Source organism: Physeter macrocephalus, chromosome 20 (assembly GCF_002837175.3).
Source record: "Physeter macrocephalus isolate SW-GA chromosome 20, ASM283717v5, whole genome shotgun sequence".
NCBI lineage: Eukaryota > Metazoa > Chordata > Mammalia > Artiodactyla > Physeteridae > Physeter > Physeter macrocephalus.
In genome coordinates, this window is record NC_041233.1 from 100,218,718 (window position 1) to 100,239,943 (window position 21,226).

Sequence of the window (21,226 nt, forward strand, 5' to 3'; positions counted from 1 at the left end):
GGAGCCTGTGCTCCGCAACGGGAGAGGCCACAACAGAGGAAGGCCCGCATACCACAAAAAAAAAAAAAAAAAATTAAAAAAAACAAAAACAATGTCAAGCCTGAAGAAAAGTCATGAGTATAATTTAAAAAAGAAAACAAAAAACTCCTGTATACTCCTTGCTCTGGAGCCCCATTCAAGTTTTGCTAAATGTGAACGGCTTTACAAACACATCTACAAATTCTTTGAAACTCCTTTCATAAAAGGAAAGCGGGTCCTCTTTTATGACTTTCTTCACATTTCTATTATACCAATTATATTTTCAAAAAGTTTTGCTTTAACAAAATTAGGAAACATTTAAGTCAGAACTCAGAGAAATAAAATAAGTCACGGAGAAGACTGTCAGTAAGGTGCTCAGAGAAAGCAGCTATTTTTTGACGATGGCATAGTTCATTATTAATACACTTCAAAACCTGCAATCAGTTTTCACCCAGAAATTTGGGGGCCAGAGTGGTACTCATCTTTAACATCTCTAAAAGCTTTATCCTCCGTAAGTTTAAAAAACTAGAGACAGTAACCATGCAGATGTGCTTCTGAAGCATTTCCTCTGGCTCACTGGGGTGGGAGGAAAGGAGGAGGAGGACTAATTTAAAAAAACAACTAGAAAATTGAGTTGAGTGATTTACCCAAGTCTACAGACTTGAAATGCCACACCGAAGAAAATGAAGTGATTGCACCTCACTTTCCTCAGCACCTGATCTCATCACATTTCTTCAGGTGCTGATCAGACCAAGCAGCTCCATCCTACTGGTTGAGTGTTACCATGTTCTTAGCATTTGGACAGCCTGGAGGAACAACAGTCCTATGTAATAGAAAGGTTGATTCCAAAGCTGACTCCATCACAATGTCCCAATTTAACAGACAAAAAGAAGGATGTAGAAGACTAACTAATAAAGACAAACCAGAAAATACTGATTTCATTCCAGAAACATAGTGTTTAATTAATTTATTTTTTAATTAATTATTTAATTAATTATTTTTGCGGTACACGGGCCTCTCACTGTTGTGGCCTCTCCCATTGCGGAGCACAGGCTCCGGACGCGCAGGCTCAGTGGCCATGGCTCACAGGCCTAGCCGCTCCACTGCATGTGGGATCTTCCCGGACCGGGGCACGAACCCATGTCCCCTGCATCGGCAGGCGGACTCAACCACTGTGCCACCAGGGAAGCCCCATAGTGTTTAATTTAAAGGCAGCTCTTTGGAAAACTCTTTTTTTTTGTCAAATAAGCATTGGAACCTGTCTATCTTTCCAATCATTCAATTAGAACAGAGACAAAGGAATGACACTCTTGGCTTTCAAGCAAACACTAGGGCACAGGGTGGATGCATGATTTGGATTCACTATTCTTTCAAATTGCCAGTTTTAATTTCTACTGCCTGATAAAAAAGAGATATCCTTTCTTCTCATACATTGAGCCATTTTCTACTTTTCTCTCAAAGGCAAAACAGAGATCTAACTCCAACTAATGGCTTTTAATTTAACATGAAAGTATCCTATAGGACTAAAGTCTTTCACTTTATAAAGTCAAATGACCTGCACTTTGTTTTCTAAGTTAATATACTACTTGGAATAAAAATGAAAGTACAAATTGCAGTTGATTGATTCTGCCTGAAAGCACTAAATTTAAGAGTCTTCTGCGTGTAAAGGCTCATATCTTTTATTTATTGACCTGGTCTCAAAAGATAATTGCATTAAGTAGTATCTTTGACCAATATTAGGGAATACAAAGGAAAATAAAGTTGTCAAGTATGCATATGTGAGCTAAAGTGTAAAACTCCCATATATTCTATGATATAGACAGGGTATGTTAAGGTCAAATAAGTATATTCAAATTAAGATTTAGGCAAAGTACTACTGAGCAAGTCAAGTAATATCAAGAGTAAAAACATTAAAAATTGAAAGCATGTGACTGACTGAATGCTGAACATGCCGATGGGGTAATGAGGGGTGGTGGTATTCAGGTAACCACCTGCCACTTTACTTCCACCCTCCTGTACCCTGAAAGTATTTAAATGCATCAGGTACATCCCTGCTATGCTCCAAGTAGAGTAAATTTGAGTATCCGGAGCCACACTAGATCTACAAATAATTTTAGTCATAAGTGATTTTGCCTCAGCTGGATAGACACACTTATTATCTAAATAAATTCATCTACTTCTGCCACCTGGAAAGAGAAGTCCATGTACAAAATGCCATTTTTCTTAAAATATAAATTAGAAAGGATCCATTTTAATCCCTATGGATATTGCTTAAATAGAAAATTTCTATGTCACAAATTTAAAATTCTATTATCAACCTCACACAGATTTCTTGTCACATGCATCTTTGAAGTCTTGTCAGCACTGCCACCTAATTTACATGAAATACCCTGGAATCACTGTTTCTTTGTTAGTATAGTTTGTTAAATATTTAAGCACTGCTTTAAAGTACATATGAGGTTACTAATCAATCCCAGTGTCTTTAAATTGCATGCTACGCTATGCACAATTTTCTCCTCTAAGCATGTGAAATTCTAAATTATATTTGCCTTTGATAACTTTATTTTCCTTTATTTTAGAAGTATCACAGGAAGAAATAAAGCTACTATAAAGTTCCTATGCGGTATTCTGGTAACGGAGTAAGGACCTCACAGGAATTTGAGAATGCGTGTGTATGTGTGTATGTTTATGTCTGTGTCTGTGGGTCTATCTGGGTTCTTCTGTGAGAAACAGAAGTGTGACTGGATACTGAGGGGAATTTTAATCATATTAAAGTACTCCTCTAGGACTTCCCTGGTGGCGCTGTGGTTGAGAGTCCGCCTGCCAATACAGGGGACACGGGTTTGAGCCCTGGTCTGGGAAGATCCCACATGCCGCTGAGCAATTAAGCCCGTGTGCCATAACTACTTAGCCTGCGAGCCACAACTACTGAGCTGTGTGCCACAGCTACTGAAGCCTGCGTGCCTAGAGTCTGTGCTCCACAACAAGAGAAGCCACCGCAATGAGAAGCCTTCGTGCCACAATGAAGAGCAGCCCCCGCTCACCACAACTAGAGAAATCCTGTGCACAGCAACAAAGACCCAACGCAGCCAAAAATAAAGAAAGAAATAAATAAATTTATTAAAAAAATAAAAATAAAATAAAGTACTCCCTAAGTTAGCATGAAAGATGAAAGATGAAAGATGTGGCCCTTGCATACCCGCATCAGGTTAAAAGCCAGGGTTACTTGTTACAGACACTCTCATTGTTCCCTCCTGTGTGATGCTTCCATCCTTTACAAAAATCTGCCTGGATTCTATAATTATGAACTCAAAATTGTATTAGTTTATTATTTAGGATCTTCTGGAGTCATATGATACATAAACATATTGTAAAACTGATTAATTTTTTTGAGATAATTGGAAAATATAGATTAAACAAGAGTATTATGAAAAATAAACTCAAAGCTGTGTGTATATGTTTGAGACAGAGAAAGAAATGGAAAAACAGAGCTAGAGTGAGATATATGTATTTATCCATCTATACCTCATACAATATACCATGCATACATCACACACATACAAAGGGGAGAAAGAGAGAAAGAATGAATAATAGGTCAGCAGAGATGACTGCCCTAAGACAGTTAACTGAAAAGCAAAAAAACCTTAGACTTTTTAGGGAGCACATTTTCCTCTGACTTAATTGTCCAATTAACAATTCAAAATAGCAACCAGCCTACCGAGAAAAAGAGGAAATAAATGTGAGTATCCATCTACCTCCAAGAAAAATTTAAAAAACTAGTTATTGGGTCTAATTTTGTGAAGACAGTACTTCACTGCAATAGCTATGAGAAAAATCAAGGTAATATAAAGATCAGAGAAAGTTAGAATTCCATGAGATCATAAAAGCCGTCAAGAGCTCCAGAACTACCCTTCACTTATGAATACAAAGTACCCAATGCAAATATCTGAAATGGATGAAATAATTTTTGGTTATGTGTGTAATATCCTAAAAGCTATGAGGATTATTTTGGTATCAAAGCTGATAACTGCAGGCACTACCAAGGTTTAAAGATTGTTAAATATTAAAATCACATCTGCCCAATCCCTCAGTGCGTTTTTACTCTGGTTCCTGACTTTCTCACCAACTAGCAACTCAGATGTTAGCATCAAGGGCCCTAAAGTCAATGTCCTTTCTGATTTGTTTGTGCTCTTTGCCCAGGAAAATCCTCATGATTTTTTTAAAATAAATTTATTTTATCTATTTATTTATTTTTGGCTGTGTTGGGTCTTTGTTGCTGCGTGCAGGCTTTCTCTAGTTGCGGCGAGCAGGGGCTACTCTTTGTTGCGGTGTGCAGGCTTCTCATTGCGGTGGCCTCTCTTGTTGCAGAGCGTGGGCTCTGGGCGCACGGGCTTCCGTAGTTGTGGCACGCGGGCTCAGTAGTTGTGGCTCAGGGGCTCTAGACTGCAGGCTCAGTAGTTGTGGCGCACGGGCTTAGCTGCTCCGCGGCATGTGGGATCTTCCCAGACCAGGGCTCGAACCAGTGTCCCCTGCACTGGCAGGTGGATTCTTAACCACTGCACCACCAGGAAAGCCCTCCTCATGATTTTTTAATTAAAAAAATTTTTTTGGCTCCCTGACTGCCAACTCAAGACTTAGGAAGGCCAATGTTCACCCCATGTACATGTTTACTCCTGACCTTTTTAAGGAGTCTTAAGAAAGAAAGAGAAATGAGGCTGATGGGCAGTCCTGGGAACCAGCCCAAACACTAACCTAATGGTGCAGGCTCCAGCTACTCATCAGAAAACTCACGAAAGAAAGAAAGGAGGCCCTTGGGGACAGTAAGGATGGTGGTGGTAGATTGCGAGCCAGACCAGAGATGCCCAGTGAAGTTCCCCATTCAACAATCTTTGTTGAATTTCATTGCTATTTAATAGTGTATCTTTCTTGAAATCCACGCAGACCCTGGTGTCTGGGATATTGGCAATATCAATATTATCTTTACTAATAAAAACAAAAAGCTAACCTTTACAATGTCTTCATTATGTGCCCCAAACATTCTAAAAACACACATGCACACATAGGCATGTGCGCACTATCATTTCAATCATTTAGATGAAGGAAAATAGACGGCATAGATTTACTCAAAATATTGAATGGTGGAGGCAGAATTTAACCCAAACAGCCCAAGAGCTGAGGTCATTTACCATGCAAACTGCTCTCACATGGCCCACAGGCTCTGTTCTGCCTAGATATGATAGATATCCCATGAGCTGTCCCCAAACTCAAATTTGGGAAATGCTAAGCCAAACATATTTAATTTTTTTAATATAGGCCTCTTTGTCTTTTAAAAACATTTTATCAAAATAATATGTATTGTGGTTGTAAATCAAATTATTCAAAAGAGATTGTACTTAAAATGCTTAAAATAGTATTAATAAAATTCTTCCCCATTCCCAATCGTGCTTTTAACTTTCTGTTCTTTTGTTCTTGTTTTTGCTTTTTCATTTCAGTTGGTGGTTGACAATAATGGCCCTAATATTAGAATAATGACTTTAATAATGTCTCAATAATAGGTGATTAGCACTATTTCTTGATTTATATACTTTTGAAGACAATTATGAGCCCTAAAGAACAGGAATTTAATTTACTTATCACCTTCCCCTTACTTCATTCTAAAGTTGATATTTACATTTTAGTTCTTCTTTTGCATATCTTTTACTGTTAAGTAATACCTCTAAATTGTATTTATCTATCACCTTGAGTAATTTTTAATCATTGTTTGTACCCCACCTTTTCTTCCACCATCCACACTCAGTTTCCTCCACCTAACCCTGCCTGAGACGTGCAGCTTTGCTTTTATATCATTGAGGCTAATATTTATAGCGTCTTCTGCAACCACGACCAGAGCTTTCTGTTTATGACTACTGGAAAATCAAATGATGTGATATCATGATATTATGCGAGACTCAATTTCAGGCGTGGGGACCATAGATATAAAAAAGTAGTTTCTTGTTCAGTTGCGTATTCTTTCAAGAAGTAAACAATGTTCCAAGACCTCCATCTACAGTACCTGTAACTTTCAGCTTTTCAGCCCCAATGGTAATCTCATCTTCATCTGCAGAAAACAGCACCCTGCCGTCTTCACTTGCTCTCACTTCAAATCTTTTACACTGAGCTTCCACAGCATCAGCTCCTATGGTCAGAGGAAAGGTTTAAAAATGAATCTGGTATCCAGGAAACCATTAACATATATTTTTTTTTTTGAAAAAGAAGAGAAATACATATATTACTTAATCTCTACAGTATGTTTTATATCTAAATTAATATTTTAAAATTACCATCCTTTTCAGGAGTCTGTCTAATTTGGTAGGGTATTGCTGGGCTAGGTTGGTTGGGTACACATCTGACCTCTAAATCCTGACATAGTCCTGACAAGGTCTGTGTGGGTTTAGCCAGTTAGAAAATCTTTGCATATACACAAGGGAGACGATGTCTGCTTTGTTCTTGGTGGCAGCCTGAAGACTTGGCATTATACCTGGCATGTGCTGGATGCTTAATAAGGACCTGTGGACTGAAGGATTCTCGTGTTTTCTCTCTGCAAGTAGACAATAGTGCCCATACCTGCTACATCACAAGGTACTTATAAAGCATTATTCAGCTGTGAACCTTTAGTTACTCTACACTTCATAGATTCTAATACTGCAATTTGTTCACTCTTTACGACTACTGAATGTGAATCCATTTTAGATTTAATATTGCAAATGTATGTGTATATCTATATATACATACATAACATATATTTAGCGTTCTCCAATGTATCTTCTAATCAATAATTTTCTTTATTAAAATATTTTAAATAAATACAATTACATCATGTAATTGAAATCTCTTTTCAATTTATTGGACAATTTTGCACATTAATCCATCCACAGTCCACAAAGCCAGCTCCCATATGTGGAAAACATAATTAATTTGAGCGTGAGCAGGGCTTCAGCAAGAAGATCAAACTGGTCAGGGGGTGAGGAATTGCTATTTCCATAACAGTGACTTCTTTCTTTCGGCATAACGCGCTTGGCATATGGGTCTCTATCTTCCCCTCCTGTTCAGATCTGGAACATCCCTCTGCTGCTATCTACATCAGAAACTCTTGGCAGGTACAATGTGGTCCACTCAGGGACCTGGGCATAGCACCCTTTGTGCATATTTTTTCTCATTTCTCTCTACATATGCTATGGACTGAATGTTTGTGTATGCCCTAAATTCATACGTTGAAATCCTAACTCATAATGTGATGGTGTTAGGATATGGGGTCTTTGGAAGGTAATTAGGTCATGACAATGGAGCCCTCCTGAATGGGATTGGTGCCCTTATAAAAAGACACAAATAAGTTTGTTTTCTCTCTCTGTGCAGTCTATGGAGTGAGGACACAGGGAGAAGCTGGCTGTCTGCAAGCCAGGAAGCAGCCTCTCACCAGACACTGGATTTGTTGACACCTTGATCTTGGACTTCCAGCCTCCACAACTGTGAGAAATAAAAATCTGTTGTTTAAGCCCCCCAGTCTATGTATTTTGTTACAGCAGTCCAAATGGACTAAGACAATGTATTACCATTCTTTTGTTAGCTATATGACCCCCAGGAATTCAAAACAGAAGATTATATTTGTATTCCAAAATGCCTTCTAAATTTAAAATTGTGTCTAGTTTCTAGTAGGCTTTAGTAGGAGAATGCTGTAGAGGTGAATGAGGGCAAGACTTAAGTTTCTCCCCGTTTCCTTGGTCCTCCACCCCCCCTCAGCCCTACTCTCAACCCTAGTCCACGGGCTTTAGTACTTACACTTTGGTAACTTACACCTCCCCATCATCATAGCTCCTGAGGAGTACTTAATAAGAGGAAGACATTATTCCACACTGGTAACATGTGGGATAATTTCTCTGAAAACAAGAAATTTTTCTTATATTCTGAAACTACATATATGTTTTCAGGTCCACAAAGAAAATGTGAAAACCTCCAATGAGAACAATGCTAAATAATTAAAAACTGGTGCTAACCATGCAAGCTATCAAGTTCAAAACAGCATGAATCGTATTTTAAAGTCTGTTTTTTAAGCAAATAACTTTCCTTACGGGATTTCATGGTAATATTGGAGACCTATCGTTCCGGGTCACAGTCATTGCATTTGATCTTGCAAACATTTTTTCAGCAGCCTGTGTTCAGTTGATTTTGTTTTCTTCTAATCATGGCCTAACTTTCCTGTATTGAGCTTTTAATCTTTGAACCATAATAACTCAAATGGATGATGTTCAAAAGCCACGTTTGAGGCCACATGTGTTGATAAAAGTGATTTCTGAGTTTTGAGGCTTCTGTGTTTCAATCTATCTTCAGGGCACTGAGGCATACCTTAAATATGAACTGCCTAAAAGATATTACAGATACTGTACATGTAAAACTTAACATGTACACTACCTTGCTTCCTTCAAATATATTTAATTATTGGGTGAATTGATCCACAAAATATATCACTGACTTTAATGACATTGAAGTATATAGATCTCTGTGCTTATAGATACATACATACCTACACACTATATACACACACACAGCAGCAAGACTTTTCTTGGCATGATACTTAATGTTGTTATATGGGAGACAATTTATTAACATAAAAATGCTACATTATAAGTCACAGAAACGATTAGAAATATAAGTTAAGTGTCTGGATGTGGCAAAGTAAGTTGAAATCTTAATTCATTACATTTAAATAAGCAAAAGAAAATAAGCAGATTAGAAAACATTTATGCACCTGGAATAGAAGAGATGCATCTAGGCCATAAATAAATGGATAAAGACTCATCCAATTGAAAAATAGATATAACTTAATACAGCAGACTACACTCTATTCAACATATTAGTATAATTACAGAAGGCAAAATTGCAAGCAATTAGCAATGCATTGATAATAAGTAAATATTTTAAGTCAGAAAATAATTTTGAATGTATTGTGCTTCTGTATATTACTTTTCTGCAAATGGAAAGCACTTAATATATGTAATTGGACATATATTGCGTTGTTGTCAATATTTATGTTTAAAATAAATATATTAGGCTATATGAAACTGAATTTATTATATCCTAACATGCTTTGTGTTGTCTTAGTCTGTGTTTCAGGTTTCAAGTTAGCACCTCATAGTCTCTAGGCTAGATCACCTTAGGAGCCAGTTGTTCAGAGGGGCAGTGATGTCCAGTTTAACCTTATCTCAATCAAAGATGCCTCCAGAGTTGCAGGAAAGCAATATGTCTGAATGTCTCTGGGTAAAGAGCTCTGATTCCTTAGCAAATAGATCATGGGAGACAAGTTATCCTGGAAGCTCTATATTTTATTAGTCATCTTAAACACCAAATTGCTAACTAAAGTATCAAGACTTAGTGCTTCTTTCAGAATATCTCTGAGAAGTTCACGTCAGCAACTTCAAAAAGTAAAGAACAATTAGGTATAGAACAAGAAAAGAGGGAGGCTGATCAAGATGCCAGGGTAAGAGGATGTGGAGCTCACCTCCCCCCACTGACATATCAAAAATACACCTACATGTGGAAAATTTCTCACTGAAAACTAACTGGAAGCTGGCAGAAGGGCTCCTGTACAACCAAGGCTGTGAGAAAGATCCACACGGAATTGCGCAGGAAGGGAAGAAAAGCGATCAGCTTGGGACCCGTTCTCCCCGGGAGGAGACTCAGAGGAAAGGGAGAATACAAAGGCGAACACACCGGGGAGTGAGAGGTGAGAGCCACAGACTGGGCGCCTGGGTCCTGGGGTCCTGTGTGGGGAAGACCAGCTGCCTTGGCTGGCTGGAGGACCTCTGGGACAGGCAGGAGCGCTGTGGGAAGGCTGGACTCCATGCTGAGGAGCGTGCTCACTGGCTTGCCCTTGAGGCAGGACTGAGAGGGCAGAGAGAGGACTGCTCTGGAGATGCCGGGTTGCCCACGACCACCTCAGCGTGTGCCCCAGACCGAGCCAAGCAAACACTCTGGCGATGTTGAGCATATTTTCATGAGCCTGTTGGCCATCTGTATACTGTTGGTGGGAATGTTAACTGGTGCAGCCACTGTGGAAAACAGTATGGAGGTTCCTCAAAAAACTAAAAGTAGGACTACCATATGACCAAGCAATTCCACTACTGGGTGTATATCCAAAAACACCAGAAACACTAATTCGAAAAGATACATGCACCCCAAGGTTCATAGCAGCATTACTTACAATTGCCACAACATTATGGAACAACCTAAGTGTCCATCAATGGACGATTGGACAAAGAAGATGTGGGATATTACTCAGCCATAAAAAATAATGAAATTCTGCCATGTGCAACAATGTGAATGGGCCTAGAAAATATTACGCTTAGTGAAATAAGTCAGACAGAGAAAGACAAATACTGTATGATATCACTTATACGTGGAATCTAAAAAATAAAACAAAGGAATGTATGTAGCAAAACAGAAACAGACTCACAGATAATAGAAAGCAAACTAGTGGTTACCAGAGGGGAGAGGGAAATGGGGCAAGATAGACATATGGGATTAAGAGATACAAACTACTATGTATAAAATAGACATGCAACAAGGATATGTTATTGTAGAGCACAGGGAATCACAGTCATTATCCTGTAACAACTTTTAAGAAACTATAATCTGTAAAAATACTGAAACTATGCTGTACACCTGAAACTAATATAATATTGTAAATTAGCTATACTTCAACTTAAAAAAGAACGAGAAAAGAGAACTGGCAGCAAAAAAAGAAAATATGTAAGCAAAATAATAGGTTTTTAAAAAGGATTGAAGTGTTCAATACATATCCAAATGTTTTCTCTAGTCCATTTAATGTTCTGTATAGATTCTTTAAAAGCAAACAAACAAAACAACAACAATGTTAATTTCTTATTTCCCTCAGAGATGGCTCCACTGCCCTTTTTGGAAGGTTCACATTTCTTACAGTCATATTTAGTGTCCAAATGCATGTTTTGCAGACAAGTAGAGAGGCTCCGTTAATTATGTACTGGCTTTGCATTTTCTATGTTAAATCAGTCAAAGACATGAACTGGAAAGTTTTCTTCAATAAAAAGAAAACAAGGCAAAGATCAAAATGGATATGTCTGGTGTGTTTTCCTCAAGCATAGCAGGATGAATCAGGTCAGGAAAAAAACCAAACCAAGTTTGAAACAAAGTAAGCTGCTTTCATGAAATATAAATGTAAATAAGCCTGTAGTGTATTTTACTTTACACGATGTGTGTCATTAAAATCTTGCACGTGGAAAGTGCACTCTGAGTGTACGGGGGGCAAGAGGATAAGAAACAGCAGAATAAAGGGAAGGTCACCAGGGCCAGGCTGGGAAGCTTGTCTCAGAAGAAGGGCTATTGAGCCTTGGGGATCTGCAATCCTCATGGCATCTTGCCCGAGATCAGTCTTTGTTTCTTTCCCCCTACCCTCAGGAACGTCCTTCTGTTTCAGAACTGGAGGAGCAGCCCTTCTTCCATCAGCAAATAAGGTAGTTATACTAACTCTGAGGTTATATTCACCTTTGTAGCCCCACCTGGGACTCTCTACAGTCCTGTGTCTAGACCGATGCCTGTGCACAATATTCCTCAATTAAAGTGTGTTTTGAAGTTGAAATGAATTCCATGACTCTCCACCGTTTGTACTTTTGAGCCTTGTTTATCACGTCCTTGCCCGTCTATACTATCCCTACGATCACATACTATTGCTCACTGTCATCCTTTTCTAAAAAGTTATGAAAAACTTATGCATATAATAATTATATAAATAATATTACCCACCACTCCACTGAATACATACCTACTATTTCCAAAATAGGTGAGACTTTCAGTGTAACCTTTCCTTAATCATATGTCCCTCCATCCTCAGGGAGCTCCAGATGTCAGCAATGTCCCCAAATGAGTCTTTATCACTCCCATTTTATAACCTTACTACTTATGTATCCAGCAAACATTTTTCTTATTTGTGCATGTTTTGTACAAGATACACACACACATGCACAGACACACCATTTTATATTATTTGTATTTTTCAGTGACTAGATTTATTTTGTTAAATTGTAGCTCTGGTTTATTCACCTTCACTGCGATATTCTATCGTACGGATATACCACAAATTAGTGATCCCTTTCCCACTGAAAATCTTTCAGGTTGTTTCTAGGATATCAGAATCCGTAACAATTATGCTATAAATGTTGTTGTGTAAGGATCCTTTTACACTTGGGCAAACGTGTTCTAGGGCTTTTACTTGGGTGTGGGATGGCTGGACAGCAGAGTGTGTACTTTAATTTTACTAAATAATAAAAAGTTGCTTTCCAAACTGGTTGTATTAATTTACATTCCTACGGAGAAAATATGAGTGTTCCTGTAACTCCACATCATTGCAAACACTGAATGTAAAAAGACTTTAATTTTTACCAATCTGCATGTTAAAAGGTATGCCACTATGGTTTAAATTTACAAGTCCCTGATTGCTGTTGGAGTAAACACCTTTTTCATGCCATCGCTCCACAGACTCTTTCCTGACAACATACTCCCCACGGTCAGTCCACAGGGGCATGTGAGGCCAACTCTTTCTCTAGAAGTGGTTCAGTTCTCATAGGATATTATTCTCTCTGACCAAAGCAGTTAATCCATACACAAGCACGTGACTCAAACGCTCTCCTGATTTTTGCTCTAAGTTTTGTAAAAGAGGCACATTCTTCTTTGAGATCAGACACTGAGCATGATATAAACTTGAAGCTTTTAGCTGTACTTCCAACATGGAGAAAGTCTGCCTGAGAAATCAGCCAATTAGTGAAAGGGAGAAAACAAAAGAAGAGAAAGAGAAGGACAGAGAGACATTCCTGAAATTATTGCTTAAATAGTCAGATCCAGTCAGAAACAAATGGATCAAGCTCTGAACTTTCCAATTTTAAAAATCAATAAGTTACTCACTGACCCCACTCATTTTGAAGAGTTCATAAATTTTGAATTGGGTTTCCTTTAGCTGAATTCTTTTACTCTTTATTTTCTTCTTTAAGTTTCTATGTATTCTCCTTTCTGTCATGTTCATCTTTATTAAACAGAAATTCTGGAAATGTTCCACCTTTTAAGTATCACTGAATTTCCCCACAAAAAATCCATCAGTCTTTAATTAAAAGGAAAAAAATATGCTCTGTACCTCTAAATTAAAAAGCATTAATAATATATCAAATGTTACTTCATAATGACAAAAAATTGATTCACCATGAATATTTAGCAATTTAAATTAGTATAGATGTAGAAACATGATGTCAAAACAAAGCAACATTTGACAAAACTACAAGAAAAACTAGCCAAATGCAGATTCTTGACAGGAGATTATAAAATCTTTTCTCAGTAACACAGCAAAAAATAATAATAATGGGACAATTAAAACATTTTTATCAACGTTGGCATATTGGTCGTGCACTGAATCCTTAATCTAAATACTTTAGGGACTTCCCTGGTGGTCCAGTGGTTAAAACTCTGTACTTCCAATGCAGGGGGCATGGGTTCGTTCCCTGGGTAGGGAACTAAGATCCCACATGATGCGCAGCATGGCCAAAAAAACCCAAATATATATACACATATATAAATAAAATACTTTAAAGTGCTCCTTTTCAATTGAATATTTTTCCATTTTATTGGAATATAATTGTCTACTATATTATATAAGTATAAAGTTTTCAGCATAATGACATATATACTGGGGAACAATTGAATATTTTATTTGACTATTTTATCTCAACCTACTCTATTAAATACCTTAAAAAGCGTATCATTACTCTGGCTTAATGCAAATCTTAACAGATTACAGCATGAAAATTATAGAGATTTTTTTCTGACCACATTCCAATCAATCTTAAATAACAAAAGTTAACTGATATATCCCCATATGTTTAGAAATTTTAAAACTCACATTAAAATAAGCAATGGGCAAAATTCTAATAATAGTTGAAATTAGAAAGTGTTCCAAACTAAACAATGATTACGATATTATTATCAACACTTGTAAAATATGCTGAATCAGTACTTACAACAAAATGTCTAGCCTCACGTAGCTATATTGGAAGAGAAGAGATGCTAAAAATTAATGATCAAACATCCCTCTATGCTGAGAAGCTAGAAAACAACAGCAATAAAACAACAACAAAAAAATCCTCAAAATGTAGATGGAAACAAATAATGAAGGGCAGATATTAATGAAATAGAGTACAAATCTATAATATATTAGATCAATGAGGTCAAAAGTAGATTTATTACAACTAATAAAATTGACCAATTTATGGTGAAATTAATTAATAAAATATTTAAATATAACAATACATATCAGTAATAAAAAGGGACATTACTACAGATATTATAGATGTTCAAATGGTACAAATATTTTATAGCAACATTATATCAATAAATTTGAAAATCTGTTTGACTTGAAAAAAATGCCTACAAAATATTACTTACCATATTGACTTAGGAATAAACAGACAACCTGAGCACTCCCATTATAATATAGTATAACATAGTACAGAAATTACATAAATAATTTAAAATCTTTACATATATACACATACAGACATGCACACACACACACAGAGAAATTCTAGTCTGCGCTATTCAGGAAAGAATTAATTTGAATATAAATTACAACTCTTAATGAGAACAGAATAATATGAAACACTCCCCAACTGATTTCATGAAGCTAGTATAATTCTGACACAAAAACCTTACAGAGATAGCACACTGAATAAAAATTACAGTATAATTATACTCATAAACAAAAAATCAAAAAGCCTAAGTAACATATTAGCCCACCATATTTACTCCAGGCATGTAAGATTGGTTTATATCTGACACTCAGTAAATGTATTTAACTATCTTTGAAGTTTTAAAGAGACAAGACAGGATTAGCTCATAGAGGTATAAAAATTTGTTGACATAATTCAACATTGTTCATAAGAAAACCATTTACCAAACTTTGTATCCTTTCCTGATAAAGGGATCCATAAAAACATATTAAACCCCTGACACTTAATAATGAAGTATTGAAAGCTTTCTTTGTAACATAAGGAAGTAGAAAAGGATACCTACTATTAACAGTTATATTCAGCATCGTTCTAGATATCATAACCAGCGGAATACAACTAGAAAATGGTTTGATAATTTATAAGAATTGTAAAGGTAGAAACAAAACTAGATTATTCACTGATGACATAATTCCATACGTAGAAAATCCAAAGAATCCACAAAGATATTCTTAGAATTAGGAAATCAATGTATCAAAGTCTCTGAATGCAAGGTCAATATATAAATACCAATTTTATTTTAGAAAATAAAAGGTAAATGATATTATGTATAATAGAATTAGATAAAACTGTCATCATTTTCATATAATAAGAATTTATTTAAAGAATAACAAAGAATCTACAGAAAAATAATTAAGTGATTAAGAATTTAACATACTGCTTAGATAGTCAAGAATGAGTCTTGATTCCAGGTTTTGGATGCAAGTTCAGTTTTGTATAGTCCAAAGTCTACAGGTTGTCTGCATTGTTGTATCAGTAGATGATAAATCCTTCTTGCAATAACACTTCTTTATTATACGCCCTTCTCCTGGACACAAATTACAAACTAAGAAGCATTCATTTACGTTGAAGTGGTATTTAAACCATGTTTTTTTCAGTCTTATATGATCCACAGTATTAATTATCAATAATTTAAAAGTATTTATTATATCATTATTATTATCACTATATTTCGCAAACTAGGTTAACGCTGAGTATATGAAAATAAAGAAGAAAAGGGTTTTGTACCCAAGGAGATTATAGTATATTGGAATTGCTAAACAATTATACAAGGCTAATAAACCAAAATCTATATTGATTGTTTGATTAGGTTTATCAGTGTTACTTCCTCATTAGAGGCATCACAATCAATGTACAGATCCTCACAGGTACAGCTTTAAATAGCAGCTTTAAATAGCATAGCTTTTTAAACTAAAAACACATATTTTAAAAAGAAAATGTTTTTGAAGAGAAGTGCCATAGACTACAATTTCCCCTGTGTATGCGTAATCTCTTGTGATTTTGGATCAGTTTACTTGATGATACTACCAGAGCAACATGTGCTTAATAAAAATATATTTCTAACTTGAAACTACAGGAAAATTCATTAGAGCACAATGAGATTTAGTACTTTCTAAAATAGAGTATCCCACCCTAATGGTTGTATGGCAACAACAGCTTTATCGGTATACTTGCACGAACTAATACTAAGAGGAAGTAATTTTCTTTTTAATTAGGCTTTATAACATTTAAGTTTCATTTCAATCTATAATATCTAATCAATAGTTTAGTTACACATCCGGACTACAAACATTTTCCACTTCAAATTATCAAACACATCAGGCTTTCATTCTCACTACTCCACTCTAATTGGTCTTATCAAGATCTGGAATAAACATTTTTCAAAATTTAATAGCCATAGACCTTATCTTACAGGATCTCTCAGTAGCATCTGACTCATTCAACACCTTTTTCCTTAAAAGCTTTTTTCATTAGACTTGAGAAACCACAGTCTTGGCATTTTTACTAGCTCACTAGTCATACTTTTCCAGCCTATATCCTTGCTTTCTTCTTTTCTTCCTATTCTCTAAACATTTACATGTCTCAGAGGTCAGAATAATGATTCTTTTTTTTTTTTAACATTTTTATTGGAGTATAATTGCTTTACAATGGTGTGTTAGTCTCTGCTTTATAACAAAGTGAATCAGTTATACACGTACATATATCCCCATATCTCTTCCCCCTTAAACTGTATTCTGTGTGAAAAGTCTCCAGAGCAAAAGAAAAAACCCAAAAAGAATGGAAGGAAATCCTCTCTATTTACTCCTCTCACTTCTCCATGCATCTGGGGGTTCTCATTCAGGATCATGGCTTTAAGTAACATGTATGTGTTGAGTCCAAGATTTCTAACATGTGCACTAATATTTACCTGGAAATCCAAGTTTATATAAACACCTTTTACAGATGTCTAAAAGGTATTGGAATATAGTTTGTCTCAATAAGAACTCCTGATTTTCACACACTTGCCAAATTATTTTTTCCTCAGTAATCTCCTTCTCAGTGAATAGGGCCACAATTTACCCCAATCGTTTAGCTCTCTACCTTCAAGGTTTATCTCAGGTCCTACTTCCACTTTTCTTCCTCTGTGCCATTTTTTTTTTTCTTCCAAGCCCCTAATTGATATAGAAACCCAAAGAAATAGGTAAATACATTGAAATATTTATTTTCATAACGGAATGACAAAAGCAAAGGTAGTGAATAAAGATTGAGTCTTTTAAATTAAATTAAAATTTCTGTTAATTCAGAAACAGCATGTCTCTAACCCATTGCTTTCTTTCAGTTTAATAAAACCGCTGTCTAATGAATTGTTTAAATAAGGTAATGGGGTTTTCAGATAAATAAAATAAACAATATCTCTCTAAGATCTACTTTTGCCCTACATTCATCTTTCTAATAACATTTTTACTTTTCTTAGTAAGGAAATCTGGAAAGATTTCTTGGTATCCTGAATATTTCAAAATATTCAAGAACAATTATAAATAACTAAACTGCCTCTCAGCCCAAGCTAAATTTTTGAACATACTAGTAATATTTGGGGTGAGGATATGATGAAATCATTTTTTAAATTAAATATTAGGGGAAACTTCCGATGCTTTTAGGCAGTTAACTATGTTTCAGTAGAGATCACTTGAATTTGTTAAAAATAATTTGCAAAATGGACTTTTAGTTTTCTTATTTACTGATATCTATTACTCAGTGTGTATTCTCTTTTCATGCCTCATCTCCCCCTTTCAGAATAGGTATTTAAAAGAGTGTGTGTTTTTAGAGTCATCTAAAGTAACTTCCTACTGTTATCATCCAAATGAAGCTTTTAATTCTTTTCAACATATTGTCCTTCACTTTAATATATTTTTTAAACTCCAAGGGAATTTTTCCAATTCAAAGCACTCTTTGTTATCAGATTATCCAGCTAAATATGAAAAAAAAGTTTTATAGCCACATGTACAGCACATTTTAAATACTAGTCCAAATTTCCCTCACCAGCATACCTCCACCTGTCTTTCCCTGAAAATAGCTTTTTGGTGTTCAGAGAATGTAAGTAATCTGATGATGAAATTAAATGGAATATTATTAGGATATCTGAAACACTTGTAGGGCAAATTCTTTTATCATCACTTATTTATTGCAGGCATATCTAAGAGTTGAAATTATATTTCCAAAATATTCATTCTGGATATTAGTGTATATCAGCATACTCATTAGGCTGTTTCTCTTTCTGATACATGTTTGGTATGTGGTCCATGGTTAGAATGGAGATATGGGGTCTTGGGAATGCAGGCCTTTTCTATTTTTTTCTCTGCCACTCTCAAACTATGCTTTTATCTTGGAGACCAATATAGGTGCTACTGGTCATTTTAATGAGTCTCATTCTAGAGAGCAGGAAGACAGAATAAAGGGCAGGTCCATTTTTTAAAAAGACACCATCTAAAATTGTACACACCACCTTATTTATATCTCATTGGCTAGAACTCAGGCACATCTAGCTGTAAGGGAGACATATAGTCTTGAGCTGAGTAGTCATATGCCCAGCTTAGACCTGAGATTGTATTACTAAAAGAGAAGGAAAGAATAGTTATGAGGAGGGAGCAACTAACAGTATCTATAACATCATACAAGAGCTTTTATTTCAGAAATTAATCTTGATAATTGCTCAGACTTTGGAAAACCCTAAAGCCAACGTTTATATGCATCTTTCTTACTATTCTTTTGCTACTAATTCCTGGATTCCGTATCCTGTAGGATTTCTCATCCTAATTTTAGTCATACTAGTTTATCTAAAATAATACTGATCCCTTTGCCTATAAATGAAAGAGAGTAAGGCTAACAGAAGCAGAAACCAGTTAGATTTCAGTGATATGTACTTTGTAAACGCAGTATTTTGTTAACACAAAATATTTATGACTTACTGAAAAAATGCCATACAGTTCATGACTTTAAAAAACAAATCATATATATAAGAAGGTACTTGCTATATTTCCTCTGAAAATTCTAACTGCGTGGTGCTTTATAGTCAAAACAGAAAATAGATAATTTTACTGTTTTTCTTTAGCAAATTACTATGTTGTCTTTTAGTATATTTTTGCATTTAAAGGAATATAAATAATAAGAAGGAAAAGAACACTGCTGTATCTATTGCTGATAGTGGTGTCCTTGATAATTAGCACCAAATATCCTCATCCAATCTGAATTTCTTTCTCAATAGCACATAATTTGTATACTGTTAAACACTCTTCAGGTTTTATAATTAAATCTCTAATATTTCTTCCCATAACATGTATATTTTGGGAAAGTAATATCACATTCAGATGTTAAAATGCTTTGCTACCTCCAAGCACTCTTTAATAAAAATTACCAGTAAATTACCATGAATAAATTGCATATGATATTTGAGCTTTTATTCCAGAATTCTATCTAAGCCTATCCTTAATACTTTATTTCTTTTACCTGGTTCTGTATTTCTTTCCTTTCGAGCCTCTATATTTCTTTTCTTTCGAGTCTTCATCTTCACTAATTAGATCAGAATGAAATTGATGTCAGTAGTTTCTCAATATTACCTTAATGTCATTAAGCACTATATCTAACTATTTAAGATATAAACTACTATAAAGGAGAAGAGAAGATAGCCTTCATGGAGTACACATTTGAATTTAGAATACAATTTTCATTTTCAAAATTAAATCATCATGGCAAGCAACCTGAAAAAGTTTAATAGAACCTGAAAGAATTAAGATGTATGCTGTAAGAGACTATACTCTCACCTATTAAAAATTATATATATGTATATGATGGGTATGTATATCTGCATATACTGAAAGAAATGATAATATTTTTAACTTGCCACAGTTATGTATATGCTGAGATAGCTTTTAAAATATATTAATTGTAGTTACACTGGCAGAATTAGTACTTTTTTCAAAGATCTCTTCATGGAAAACTATATCCTATAGGCTGTCACAATCTTTTCTCCTACATTATTGTCATAAATCAAGTTTTCTTTTTTGACAAGGTAATGCATTTATAGGATACAACAGTTAAAAGCATAATGTACACCAGAGAAGTCTCACTTCTACCTCTGCCCTAGAAATCCTTTTCTGCTATTTCCCCTAAGTGGAAAATTTCTGTGGTTCCTTTTGAATTTTTCTTTTAATTTTTAGCAAATAGAAGCACAGACAATTATATCTCTCTTTCTTAAAATACACATTTTTACAATGTTTGTCCATTGCTTTTCCTATAACAATTGTAGTCCAATTTTAAATATTCTTTCAACTCATGACAATCTAAATGAATGAAGGGATATAATCATGCAGACATCCAAATCTGTCTAGCTTTGTCTGCTTCAACATGTGTTTATTTTATATTTGCATGAAATTATTCTGATAAGTTGCGACTCCTTATAGTTTAATAAGGAAACTCCTATCTTCAATAACGTGGGTTTTTAAAATTTTTTTAAATAAATTTGTTTATTTTATTTATTTATTTTTGGCTGTGTTGGGTCTTCGTTGCTGCGCACGGGCTTTCTCTAGTTGTGGCGAGCGGGGGCTACTCTTTGTTACGGTGCGCATGCTTCTCATTGCGGTGGCTTCTCTTGTTGCAGAGCACAGGCTCCAGGCGCATGGGATCCAGTAGCTGTGGCACGTGGGCTCAGTAGTTGTGGCTCGCGGGCTCTGGAGCACAGGTTCTGTAGTTGTGGTGCACGGGCTTAGCTGCTCCGTGGAATGTGCGATCTTCCCGGACCAGGGTTCGAACCCGTGTCCCCTGCGTTGGCAGGTGGATTCTTAACCACTGCACCACCAGAGAAGTCCAATAACATGTTTTATTAATCATTTTGGTGAATACATTGGTGCCATGTTAATTAAATTTTCACGTAACACAGAAAATGGAGGAATAACTACATACACAATCAGAATTCCAAAGGATTTTGACAAGTCATGATGGGATCAGATAATAGTTTTTAAAATAAACTTTGAGATAAATAAATTATATTTTTCGTAGGTATCAAGACACATCTTTTGAAAAGTGACACAAAAACAGAATATGAGGGAGGAGAATTATCA

General features: G+C 35.5%; 1 protein-coding gene across 2 annotated transcripts in view; it reads right to left on the reverse strand.

Moving 5' to 3' along the window:
• The window catches only part of SGCZ (sarcoglycan zeta), a 933,024-nt gene that overhangs the window by 36,913 nt on the left and 874,885 nt on the right, over positions 1 to 21,226 (reverse strand). Inside the window, exon 5 of one of the 2 annotated variants that reach the window (XM_024131476.2) lies at positions 6,071 to 6,193. The exons of the other annotated variant lie outside the window; for it this stretch is intronic. Within the exon in view, the coding sequence (XP_023987244.1) occupies positions 6,071 to 6,193 (123 nt within the window). The remainder of the gene's footprint in view (positions 1 to 6,070; positions 6,194 to 21,226) is intronic. 2 annotated transcript variants of the gene reach the window in all.